At 38.1% G+C, this 13,759-nt stretch overlaps 1 protein-coding gene across 11 annotated transcripts in view; it reads right to left on the minus strand.

Moving 5' to 3' along the window:
• Positions 1-13,759, minus strand: part of Tcf12 (transcription factor 12) — a 251,544-nt gene that overhangs the window by 5,917 nt on the left and 231,868 nt on the right. For 8 of the 11 annotated variants that reach the window (XM_035443796.1, XM_027411205.2, XM_027411206.2 and 5 more), the window contains 4 exons: positions 7,638-7,752; positions 6,885-7,047; positions 4,491-4,723; positions 719-872 (listed from right to left, as the gene is read on the minus strand). In XM_035443796.1, the coding sequence (XP_035299687.1) occupies positions 730-872; positions 4,491-4,723; positions 6,885-7,047; positions 7,638-7,752 (654 nt within the window). In that variant the 3' untranslated portion in view covers positions 719-729. The remainder of the gene's footprint in view (positions 1-718; positions 873-4,490; positions 4,724-6,884; positions 7,048-7,637; positions 7,753-13,759) is intronic. The other 3 variants (XM_027411209.2, XM_027411204.2, XM_027411201.2) reach the window with 1 other exon arrangement.

The raw sequence follows: 13,759 nt of genomic DNA on the forward strand, positions 1-13,759 counted from the left end.
AGGGTATTGAGGGTTACATAGTAAGGCCCTGTTTCAAGAAAAACAAAAGCTAAAACCAAAAATCTCCAAAATGAAATTATTACTTCTACTCTTAACCCATGCTGCTAGCTAAAATGCTACTGTTAAAAATATTTAATTATAGTTCACACTGATCAGCTTCCAAAATAGTAACTTTGCAACTGTGCTCTCCAATAAATAAAACTCAACCAGAGAGAGCTAGCTACTTTGGGTGTATCACTTAACATCTTTACATTCATCCACCAGTGGGTTCTAGAGGATGTTAAATTCATGACTAAAAGCATAGCAACTGCATTTTACACTGCATCACTGGTCCAAGTGGAAATGTGCAGTAACTGTCCTGTAGAGAGGAGCCCGACTCAGACAGTTAGCAGAAGATCAGTACTTGTCAACAGAACATGGAGCAAGAGTGGGAGCAGAGACAGTCTGAGAAAAGTCATTGTGATACTGTCTTCTTGGAGAATGAGTACACATGCTGACTTAAACCAGAAGATCTGGCCTTTCCTTATGAGCCACAAGCTATGATTTGAACAGTAATTTGGTCTAAAATGACACTAGTTTTGATGAGACAACAGGAAGGCACACAGTTCACTGTATCCCAAATTATATATGATCTTTACAATCACCAGTGCCTACCAGAGAGCCGCTCCACAGCTTTAACCATGATCTCCTTGCATTTCCTTCCCAGACCCATACGTACCTGGCTGACGTTTACAGATGACCCATAGGGTTGGTAGTTTCACTAAGCCCAGGATGGGTTCCTGGCAGCGTGGTTGGTGGCTCTGCTGAAGCAGCAGAGACCTTTTCTTCTTCTCTTCTCTTAAGGCAGGCTGCTTTGGGGTTGAGGTTCCTCTCTACAGCAGGAGAGAACTGTTATCAGTATGTAAGAAGGCAGAATGAGGGGCTGGGGACAGGGGTTGGGCAAGTGGCATTGAGATTGGATCTCTAGGCCTGACTGGTCTCTGTTACCCAGGCTAGCCTTTAACCTGTGGTTCTCTTCCTGCCAAGGATAAAGCCTGTTGGGTCTTAAGCTGAACAAGAATGATCAATCTCTGTAATTTCATTTTTATACTAAATCTCCTAATTTACAGAGGCAGCCAGATATAAGTATTAAATGAGATGCCAGAATTCTTAGTGACAACTTTGTATTTCACTTTTTGATTACTATTTAGTCTTATAGGGTTTAGTTTGTTTGAAATCAACATGTTAATTTTTAAACAAATCTTAGCAAGTGCCATTATTTGTCAATCAAGTTCTCCTTAGAGTCCTGCTATGATAGGGTACATTAATTGACATGAAGGTTGATACCCTCTTTATACCTGGAAAGACATCTGTGCTGCACCTCATATTTACCAGTTCAGAAAACTATTCCTTTGTAGGAAACACACGAATGCAAGGGAAACAGATGACCATGGCATTCATTCTTTTCCTGTCCGGATGTACACACAGAATAAGATGACAGAGTTCTTTCTCTGGCTTTGGTAGAGCAAGGAAGGTGCTAAAACTTTGTTTTAGAAGTCAGCCAAGATGACAAGGTATGTTGTGTAATGCAGGTGTCTCTGGGAAATCAAAAGAATAGGGGCTACCAAAAGAAATATAAAGGTGGGCCCGCAGAGATAGCTCAGCAGTTAAAAGCACTGGTTGGTCTTCTGGAGGCCCTGAGTTCAAACCTCAGGACCCACATGGATGCACAAAACTGTCTATAACTGTTGACTCACGTGATTTGATGCCCTCTTCTGGTGTGCAGATGTAAATACATGTACATGTACATATACATAAAATGCAGAAATATATCTTTAAAAAAAAGAAGTGGAAAGGTATCTTGCTTATGAATTTCTTACCTAATTTTTGTTTCTGTTATAAGCATAATGCTATAGGGGGCCAAGTGACATACACATTAGTTTTTTATAAACTGATTTAAAATGCCTTAATGGATACAAAGGGATCATTTAAAACTAAACGGCAATGAGTATAATATTCATAGAAACTTCAGTTTATTTTTTTTGAGACAGAGTCTCAACTATGTAGTCCTAGCTGTTATGGAACTCACTCTGTAGACCAGGCTGGCCTCAAATTCAGAGATCTACCTGCCTCCTTCTAAGTGCTGGGATAAAAGGTGTGCACCACACGTGGCAGGGGAGAAAGATTGCTAACCCTAGGTCTGTCTGCCTTGGGAGGCTCCAGGTTGGGGTTGGTCAGATTTAGTCTTGGAGCACCACTGTAAACCAAAAGGAGCCAGACTAGGCCTACTAAGCCAGGTAAACAAATGTGTCTTTACAGAAACTACTGGGCTCAGGACTGCAAGTATAGCAAGGATCCCTAATGAATACCTTACCAAACGTCTCAAATGTTGGAGCCATAGTCCAGGCAATAACAATTACACAAGCTTAGAAGATACTGCCAAGGACCAGGAACAGGCACTGAGCACTGAGGAGATAGACACTGGGCAGAGGGCATCTGAATGCTTTTCAAAGAGTCTTGAAAAGGAGCTGTAAGATAAAGGCTCTGGGCTTGAGGCCTATAGTCTGAAAATGGAAGCAAAGGCAAAGCCGAGAGTAAAGCAATCCCTAGCACAGCTACTGTTCAGTGTAGCTGAAATTTGTTCATTTCTGATCAGTAAAGAAGTCCACAGACAGCTCAGAACATGTCAAAATGTCAGAATTACATTCACAATAGTACAGCTATGAGGCAGCTGGACAAGTCTGGATGTTCCCTCATACTTGGGTTTTCTGTTCTAAGTGCCTGCAGAGGACTGCTGCAGAGTTATGTCTAACTTTTTCCAAATACTGAAACAGTTCTCGGTTTAATGGCTTGGGTTTGAGACTAGGAATTTCCACTCCCAAAGGTTTAAAAAAACTCTGTCTTTTAGCTCTAATGCATGGTGGGGATGAAAAGGTGCTAAGCAAGAATAAATTCTGGCAGCTTTGCTGAGTCCCCAGACTTCCACAGGAAAGAGAAGGCAGCTTTAACAGTAAACTGTTGGTGAAACCAGAGTTAAAGTATCACGGGCTGAAAAGTGAAGGGAGAATGCATATGGGACTTCCTCACACTGGTGCTCTGTTGCTTTCAGATTGGGGCCAAGTGTTCATTCAGATACAGTTCAAGCAATAAGGGGGGTGGTGGTGTAATAAATGAATATGAGAATGGCTGCCTTAGGAAGGAACAATGTTCCTGCTACCATCAGGAGGCTGTAATTCTTCAACATCTGGTTTGATGAATATTTATCCTCTACACACACTTCTAGGGTTTTGAACAAGATGAGCACATACCTGGTTTTAGGAACAGGGTGACTATGCACCATTCCTACACACCAAACATATTGGAGGGACATAGAGATGAAGAATTTCTAGCTGCTATCAGTTTTTATGAAGGTTTGTTTCAGCAATTCCCTGAGTCATCATCTTTAGTGATGCTGAGGGATCCTGGCTGTAATTTTTAAGCACATTCCTACATTCCACTATTTAAAACCCAATATAAACATTTGGATAATTCAACATAAGTAGGAGAGGAAGTTGCTCATAAGCAAAGAGACTAATATAAAGTTTGGAGTCCAGAGCTACATTTATTCCTTGCAAAAAGTTTGCAGAAAAAACATTAACAACTGACATACTATACAGGTGACTGATGAAACACAAGCTAGATGGTGGAACCTCAAGGGCAGAAGTGTCCACTATTTAATAACTGCCCAGCACGGAAGAGGTGTTATGACAAATACACCTAAACAAATGAAGTTTTAAAGCTTTTTGGGGATCCCATCAGACTTCATGAAAAAAGGAAATAGGAATTGCCTCAGTCAACAGTGTGAACCCTTTCAAACCACACATATGTGACACATGGATGTGTCTTAGAAGTTTACGGCATTTTTAAAAGAGATCAATAAAGCAGTCCTGAGATCTGACATGGGTGTAAAAGACACCAGTGTGGTAAAGACAGGGAGGAGCCATGTTAACCAGCAGCATTTGTAGAAGATCCAGAGTAAAGCATGTGAGGAAACCTAGTGCTGAGGAAGGAACACAACATGGTATAGAGAGGCGGTGGTGGCTCATGCTTTAATCCCAGCACTCGGGAGGCAGAGGCAGAGGATCTCTGTGAGTTCAAGACCAGCCTGGTCTACAAGAACTAGTTCCAGGACAGCCTCCAAAGTCACAGAGAAACCCTGTCTAGAAAAATAAGAAACAAAAACAAACAAACAAAAATCTAGACAAATAAATTCGACAGTCAGGAGACAGATTCTGAGTCCACAGGAGCAAATGGACTCCAAGCTGAACAGCAGGCTGATGCTGTTTGTTCTCTGTTCCATTTCATAGGATTAGTCTCTACAGGTTTGTGGGAAGCTCCCAGTCTGTAAATTCAGAGTCTCAGAAGTACAGGGAGAGCTGGATTCTGATAGCACAGACAGCAGTATTCAGACTTGTCTAAGCAAAGCACAGCTCACAAATGTTTGCCTGTCTGTCTCTGTTGGACTGACTTACCTCTGACTTGCTGTTCTAGACTAAGGATGACTGCCACAGCCTGATGAAGAATGAGGAGTTTTGTCTGAGGTTTCTCACTCTTCAAATGAAGCTGACACATTCGGCCAAGCTCCTTGAATGCCTCATTAATATCCCGCACGCGCAGGCGCTCTCTGGCATTGTTAGCCATCCGCCTTTCCTTTTCCCTTTCAATTTTCTGTTCTGGATTCAGATCCTCATCTTCATTGGTACTGCTGGAAAACAGCAGAAACAGTGTCTATGAGCTTCCCCACAGATATGCTAGCTGTGCCAAAGTATAAAGATGAAAATGGAAATTACAACCCCTGCTAGACAAGAGCGACTGCTGTACTTGTAACTGTGACTGGATATTCCTTTCTTCACTGAACCTGAATAGTCATTTAGTTAAGTTGTACCATGATTTTAATATATCTGTTATCATACATTTTAGCATAAAAGCCTTTCCATGAATGCAAATCATTCATAAACAAGAAACATAATTCTACCACCTTGTTATATAGACTGGATCCACACATCAGCAGTCTCAGTGTTACCAGGACCAGTTCAACATACTTTCAAGTCTACACCCTATCCACAGACCCACACACACACACACACACACACACACACACACACACACACACACACACACACACACACACGCTAGTTTGTCCTTCCAAAATTTTTTTCTCTTACTTTTCATCTATCTATCTATCTATCTATCTATCTATCTATCTATCTATCTATCTATCTATCTATCTGGCTATTTGGTGCTACAACAGTAGAATTGAGTAATTGTGACAGGGACAACATGGCCCATAAACTGTAAGTATCAATGATCTGGCCCTTTAGAGAGGAAAGTTTATTGATTCCTAATGGGCATGGAGAGAAGAAAGGATGCAAATTATCTCCTAAAATTTGTCCAGAATAACAAAACCATGAGTTAAGATGACTAGAAGTGGAATCGGAATTCTCCAAATGAATTTAATTTCTCATTTACATTCTTCACATGAATAAGTCATATATTAAAACCACAGCATTTCAAAAACTCATTTTTCTCAAGAGAAACATTTAGGCTTTGAAAGCTGTGACAATGTCAAAGACAAAGGAGCTCTATGTTAGGTGTTTAAATGGAAGAAAGGGTCATGGCGTCTTTTAGTTCCATCATTGTTATCTCTTCTGCATTATAATACAATACAAAAATATATTAAATATCAATACCTGTATGATATATATACTTGACAAATGATTCATATAACATAAAATAAGATGCACTGAAAAATGCATTAAGTCATGATGACCTTGGCTGATCATGTCTATAATTCCAGCAACTTGGAAGGTTGAAGCAGGAGGATCATGAGTTCAAGACCACTCTAGGCTACAATGTCTGAAAAACACAACAATATACATGTGCACATACACAAAATCACCTAATTTTTTTTTTGCAATTTTTAAAAAATTTATTTACTTTATGTGTTTTGCCTACATGTATGTCTGTGTGAAGGTGTTGGATCCTCTGGAGCTGGAGTTACAGAGAGTTGTGAGCTGCCATGTGGGTGCTGGGAATTGAACCCAGGTCCCCTGGAAGAGCAGTCTTACCAATGAGCCATCTCTCCAGCCCCCAAATCACCTAATTTTGATGTAAAACTAAAAAACCAAAAACTGAAGGAAGACACACAAAATCATTTGAAACTAATGTATTATGTGTCCAAATTCATGTTTGAAAGCAAGTCAATTTCAATTTCTGGAAAACTCTGAGAGTATCACTCTATCTGGAACTTTCTTTTTTACATTTTTCTCAAATTACTGCTGAAATCAGGAATAGCAAACCTTCTCTATGAAGGGCCAAATGGTAAATATTTCCTGTTTTGTTAGCCAAATGGTGTCTGTGGCAACTATTCAAATCTGCGAATATAAAGCAAACCTAGGCATAGATGACATGAAACCAAAGCATATGGTAGTTTCCAGTAATACCAGATAATAAGCAATAGGCTAATGCTTGCATAAACCACATTAGATTCTGCCATATACTTAGTTATTTAATAGATCAAATATTTATTGGCTGACATACAACAGTTTAACCTGTCCTCTCACTGTCTTTTTTATACTATGAGCAACTGAGACAAGGTAGGCAGTTTTCTTTTCATACGAAGACACAAAGGGGTGTGAAGTCATAACTTCAGTCAAACATTCATATGCCTTCTCTTTAGGAGATGTGAGGATGAAATGGATAAATTTAGATTAAAAAAAAAAACAAAAACAAACAAAAAAAAAACCACAGCCTGGCACCTGGAATATGGTTGGCTGTTACTAATGTATGGCACCCTTCAATGTCCCAAAACATTTTTTTCTCTAGGGCAAATATGTGAGACTTAAGGGTTGGACACTAACACACACCTTGTTCTGCCTCTAGACGAGACCTTGATGTCTTTTTGGGAAGATTCATCATCTGATTTCATGTCATCTGATGAAGGAGGCTCATGAAGGTTCTCATCTTTTTCTTTGTTTTCAGTCTTGATCTCTGTTGGAACAACATTTCCAGACTGATTTTGCAAGCCACCTAACAAAGAGGGAAAGGGAAAGGAAACATAAAATGTAAGTTTAGATGCACATGTTCCAATCGAGACGGTTCAAAGCATTCTAGAGGTAAATATACTTATGGTTTAGGTTGTATGAAACATTCTGGAGGTAAAGGAAAGTACATTATTTAGAGCCAGAAAGAACTTGTCAGAAATCAGTAGTTAGTAACGCAGCAGTTCTAATTTTACCTAGATATTTGTATTTATTCACAAATCTCTATGTTGTACCAAAGATCACAGTTTTTTTTCCTTTGAAAATTTTATGTCTCTCCAGTTCTATGAGAATCTCTAAAGCAACAGTTATTGTAATTCAAAGTTCTCAACAGACTAAGAAATCTATTTCTTACTGACTGGAGGGACTGTGCAGGCTCACTCATGAGAGAGGAAGTACTCAACAGATAGGACAGGAACAGGAGCATCAGCACAGACTACCACTGAGTACTACATAGTGGTTTGCAACCAAGATGGCTGAATAAACACTAGACAGTGACTCTCTGCATCCACAGATGGCAGTTCAAATGGACTGTATTCCAAAGGACACTGTTTTCAACAGTAAAAAATGTCAAGTTACCTCTGTAATTTTCTGGTGTTTTATGGTTCAGGTCTGTGTTTGAGGCAGCAACAGTACTAGACAGGACTGAATGATTGCCATTGAGATTGACTGAATCTTCCCGATGAGTTCCAACCTAAAGTGAAACAAAACAAAACAAAACAAAAAGAAGTCATAAAATGACCAAATTTTATTTATTTATTTTTGTGATAGGTCAGCTGACAGCCTAACCCCAAACTCCTTAATTCAAGTGACTCTCCTGCCTTAGTCTTCTAAATAGCCAGGATTACAGGTATGCACCACTTCACTTGCCTTTGTATAAAGTCATATACAGGACTGTCTAGAGAATATAGTACTATTCATCTGAATTTAATAACTCTTTTTGGGTGTTACTTTTTCTGAATTCCAGTGAACATTTTAAAATACTTGACAGTAGTAAAGTATTTGAACCCAAATGTTACTTAAAAAATAAGTCTCAAAACAAAAAGTCTCAAATTTTAAAATTCCATAGAGTGTTGTTAGCAAAAGCCAAAAGTGCTGCCAATGAATGCCACATTTTAGCTGGACAAGGCACACTAAAAGGAACAGCCTAGAGATCTCCATAAACCCAATAGCCTACTCTACATACCTGTTCCTGTGTTGAATAAAACAACCCCACAATGAAGGTACTAATGGTATTCATCTAACTAGCATCTTTCCACATGTACAGTAGCTTATTTTCCCCCTTCTCACCTGTAATGCAAACCTAAAACAATGAAATCTACATATTTATTCTTAGGCTTTAAACAAACTTAACCAAAGCTATAGGTGACCCAAGTGAGAAGGTAAAGCACACTAACACCAACCACTAGATACTGTATTAGTTTAAGAGAAACATGTAACAAATAAAGCTTTTTATTAGAACAGCAGTAGACTTGTCAACTAGAATATTAAGCCTTTAACTAAATAGTTTACTGCCTGGTTATACAGGAGAACTGTTTTTCAACAGGTCCTTCAGCTTTAACAAATTATCAAGCACAGAATACCTCAAGTGGGTTTATCCTTTGATTGCCTGTGAGAAAAATAAAAAGACCCAAAGCAGAGTTTCAGGCCATTGGGTCATCTGGCAGTGGGTCTGATTAGAACATCTCAGGTGTTTGCCACTTTTAGAAGAAGTATTTGTCTTTTATCCTTATTCTCATCTTTAATGTCTCATTTTAATGTATTCTAAAGCTTTCAAAATTATCTAAGGATTTAGCCACCACTGAGGGTTACTGCCACTGTTCCCTTTAGATATTCTAGTCATACTTTCCCCCTAAACCATGTAAATTTCATCAAGCATTAGAACATACCTTAAAGAATAGAGAGACCATAACCATGATGGAAGACTTCCAATCTCTTTCCACCTTTGAAAATTTCGGACTTTAGGTACCCTGTCTCCATTAAAGACTCTAAAATAACCCTAAACAACTTAGCTTAGCAGTCAGTGAAGAAAGAAGACTGAAGGAAAAACTTGCAGCAGAGTCGGGGGACTTTGACATAAGACATCCTAGTCAAGTTTGTCTGTCCTAATGCTTCCTAGTGCCTTCTTCCTACTGACTAAAGGAAAGAAAGGCCACTTGGAAATCCTCTTCTAGGGGCTGAGGCCACATAAGCCTGAGGACAGGTTTCAGATCCCTAGCACCCACATAAAGGCTGGGTGGGAGTGATAGCAGCTTGTAATCTCAGCGCAAGGAAAAATGAGGCAGAAGATTCCTGAGAGTAAGCTGGCTAGCCAAAGGAGCCTAATTGGCAAGCTCTCTGGGTTCAATTGAGAGACACTGACTCAATATGTAAGGTGGGGAGCCAGGGAGAAAGACACTGGATGTTAACTTCTGACACCCCCCCCAACACACACACCATGAACGCACACAAAGTAAATCCCATTTTATGAAAAGACATAGGATAAACATAACATACAGCTGCTAATTTGAAGTGCAAACCTATTTCAAAGGTGAGATATCATAGAGGAACTTTGGCTCAGGAACTTATCTCTCTAAGATAAAGCGGAAGCTGAACTTTCTATAAGTTTGTACACTTAAAATTTCACAAGATTTTGGTTAAGAGTTTCTAATTCTGTTTTTATTTAATATACTGAATTATCAAAAAAAAAAAAAAACAAAGAAACACCAAAGGAAATTGCCTTATAAATACACAAATACTCACTCTGCATTACACAAGAGAAACCTAGCCTGAGCTGAAACAGCTGAGTTGTTCAGAGACAAAGCATCTGCCAAATTCCCACTTCCTTTACTTGATTAGCACAAAGAAAACAAAAAAAACTTCTGCACTTTAACCAATAAAAAGTACTGTGCCGACCCTCTTCCTGACAAAAGGCTCTGCAGCAAAGGAAATAAGGTAGGCTGTCTTACTTATTTGGGGATATAAATGGTAGCAAGTATTTTTGCCTCAATGGAACAGGCCAAGGTTATTTTCTTACAACACTCACAATACTGCCTCCAAAAACTTTTCAGTTGACATATGTAGTAAAAATATAAACCTTTAAATTATGGTCTCAGACTAGCAGAAAGCTTGAAGTCTGGCGTTTCCCATGTTAATGCAGTCAGCAGAAACTTTTTCTTTGTAACTTGATTCCCCTTGCAAATGGCCCTCATATATTTTCTGAAGAATTTGACTTCCACAGTTTAATAGTTCTCCTTAACCCTTGCCAACCCTGGCTCCCATATCCTTCCTTTAATCTGTGGCTCCACATTGACATGGCTGTCTACATGAACAACAGGTGTATAAACAGTTCTTTGTCTGTGCCAGAGCCTGTGAGCCAGCCAGATAGGACTATTTTAATTGTTCATCTCGTTAGCATACAGCTGACAGGCTGCTACTATGGGGGGAGCAGCAGGGAAGGCAAACCCCTAGGCCTGCTATGCTCTAAGTTTTAATTCTTGTAAGAACCTCACTTCAGAATAAAAGGTCCAACCCACTAAATGACTTAGTCTTGCACACTGAACCTTCACAATCTGTATACAGCTTGATTTTTGTGGAATAACCTAACTTCCTTTCTGGTCAATGACTTTAGTACTCATAGTAGAAAACATGTTAAATCTAATTAGTTGATGAATTAAAGAACAGACTTCAAATTTCTTAGTATAAAGCCCTCTTATTCAATTCATTTGTACCATTTGCTGAATATTATTGTCTTTATTTTGACTATTATTAATATACAGACTAATGATTTTTAAACACTGTCTAAAATATTCTGTAGGTTTAAACCATTTGTTGTTTCCTTAAACCTTATATTTCCTTAAGTATATAACCCCTATTATTTTTTAAATTAAATATATTAAAATTTAAAAACACTAAACTATTTTAAAATAATTTGAATGTGAACATTTAAATGTGAATTAAAACAAAGACTTCAGAAGTTTCCATTTATGGGAAAAATGGATTAAAACAGTAGGAGTGGTTATAAGTATAATTCTTTTATTCAACTGAAACCTAGACACATAATTTTCTATAGTATGGAAACCCATTATAGAATTAACTCCTGCCCAACAGGAAAAATTAGAATATTTAAAGTTAGGAGGGCTGAGAAGATTACTCACTTGGGCTTGCAAATTTGAGGATCTGAGGTTAGATTCCCCAGAACCCACATAGGAGGTTGGTTATAGCAGGACATACAGTTCTTACAGGAGGCAGGGACAGGAGGATCCCTGGAGCTTGCTGGCCAGCTAGCCTGGCCTATATGGTGAAGTTTCACACCAATGAGAGACCCTATCTCAAACAAAAGGTGGTTGGTGATTAAGAAAGCCAGGCATTGTGGTATATACCTTTAATCCCAACACCTGGGAGGCAGAGGCAGGTGAATCTCTTGAGTTCCTAGCCAGCCTAACCAGTGAGTTCCAAGACAGCCAGGGCTACACAGAGAAACCCTGTCTTGAAAAACCAAAACTTACTAACTAAATAAATGACACCCAAGGTTGTCTTCTGACCTATATATACATGAATGTGCAGCCAATTTGCCTCATACAAAGATTTCATATTTATTTTAGTTAAGTAACAAAAGGCTAAGAAAACTCTGAATAAAATATTACTCTACTTCAATACCAAAATCGTCAAGCAATACCAAAAAATAATTTTTAAAACTGTCTGTATTAAATTTCTGTAAGTCTTGTAACAGTAAGAGTAAGAGATCCATAGAGAGAATTTCATTATACACCATCAAGACCTTTTAAGAATTTTCAAAAATGTTATTATTACTGCATACAATAGTACATGGGTAGAGGTCAGAGTACAACTTTATGAAATAAATACCCTTCTTTCATTTCTATGTGGGTTCAGAGAATTGAACTCAAGTCTTCAGGCTTGCATTGTCTGATGGCAAATGCTACAGTTGCACCTTGCTAATTACAATAACCTTTTGAGGATTGGCATCAATTTTCGATAGTAAACAAACACAGTCTCAATCTCTCTTGGCATGGTCTGCAGTTGAAATCACTGTGATATTTTGTGAAAGACACAGGCAGTGGCAAGATGCTACCTTGTTGGGCACAGGGGTTTTTGTTTTTCCATTTTCTTTTTCTCCCCCCAGACAGGGTTTCTCTATGTAGCCTTAGCTGTCCTGGAACTCACTCTGTAGAACAGGCTGGTCTTGCACTCACAGAGATCTGCCTGCCTCTGCCTCCCAAGTGCTGGGATTAAAGGCGTGTGCCGCCACACGTTGAGCAGAGTTATTTATATATACATCGATACGTAGTAATCTTATACTGCTGAAGCACCTGTATAACGCCCAAATGAAACTGATGATTACATTCATTTTTTGTTTAAAATATTTTTTTTAAGTTTTCATTAAAATTCTTGTTTAGTGGTTTATTCCTAAACAAATGAAAGTAAAAGTAAAATCAAATTCTGATATTTCAATAGTTCTAAACACCATTTTAAAATGAAATATCAATCTCACATACTAATGTGCTTGGGAGACTTATGTTTTATATTTAGATATGGAAAAATAAAAAATATAAATGGGGAGTAGTAAATTAAGTAAATAAAACTCCAAGAAAAAGGAAAACAAAGAACAAAACAAAACTCAAATGAAACTGTATCAACCTCCATTTTATTTACTGGTAAGTCAATTTATGATCAAAGTAAGGAACTGACAAAATAGGCCTGTGGATAAATCTTGTCTCTTTCTTTTAAATAAAGGAACCTATTTCTGTAAATAAATGATCCTGGAATTCAGCTGTATTCATCACCCTACCCCCCCCCCCACCATATGTCAAGCTGCTGTGTTTTACAACATCATTGGAGGAGTGGGGTGGAGCTCATTAGTGTGCTTTCCCATCAAGCATGCTCTAGACTCAATCCTTATTCTCACCAGAGTCAAGTAGTATGACTGAGATCAGACAACATGCAAAGCTGAAGATAGCAGCTGTTCCTTCTAGCTTTCCCTTCATACAGAACACAAGTCAAATCTTTCCCAAATGCTAGAAAAGAAAGCAGTATTATATTTAAACCTGTAGTCTGAATACTCATCTACAGTAATGTCCTTAGAATAAACTCACTGAACAAATAAAGTATTTGAATGTTCTGGTGAGTTCCTGAAGATATTTGTGTCTAATAGAATAACTTTATAAATTATAAATGGAGTGATGGACAGGCAGTAGTGGTGCACACCTTTAATTGGGAGGCAGAAGTATATAGGACAGCCAGAGGTATACAGAGAGACCCTGCTTTGAAGAACCCCAAACAAACAAACAAACAAACAAACACAAACAAACAAAGTGATGAAAATAAAATGTTTTTAAGATTGTCTCATAAATCCTACAATAAACTGATTACTTCGGTGGTCATTTTATAAACAACTATTTTTAGAGGCCAAACACAAATACTAATATTAAAGAAAATTTTTTTATATTTCTGATAAAAAGGGAAAGTAAATAGTTTTAGAATATAAACCACATTTTTTTTTCTTTTCACAATCAGTTAGAATATATAGTCATGAAGGACAACGAAAAGTGATTAACTTTTGAAGCCAAATGAAACAGACACAAAAATGCGCCCGTAAATCATATACATCCTGTGAGAACAAGGGTGGGTACTGACAAGGAAAGATGAAGTCTTCCTGTGATCACCTATCTATTCCATCCTTTGATCTTAACTCAGACTCAGCT

Source organism: Cricetulus griseus, chromosome 4 (assembly GCF_003668045.3).
Source record: "Cricetulus griseus strain 17A/GY chromosome 4, alternate assembly CriGri-PICRH-1.0, whole genome shotgun sequence".
Classification (NCBI taxonomy): Eukaryota; Metazoa; Chordata; class Mammalia; order Rodentia; family Cricetidae; genus Cricetulus; species Cricetulus griseus.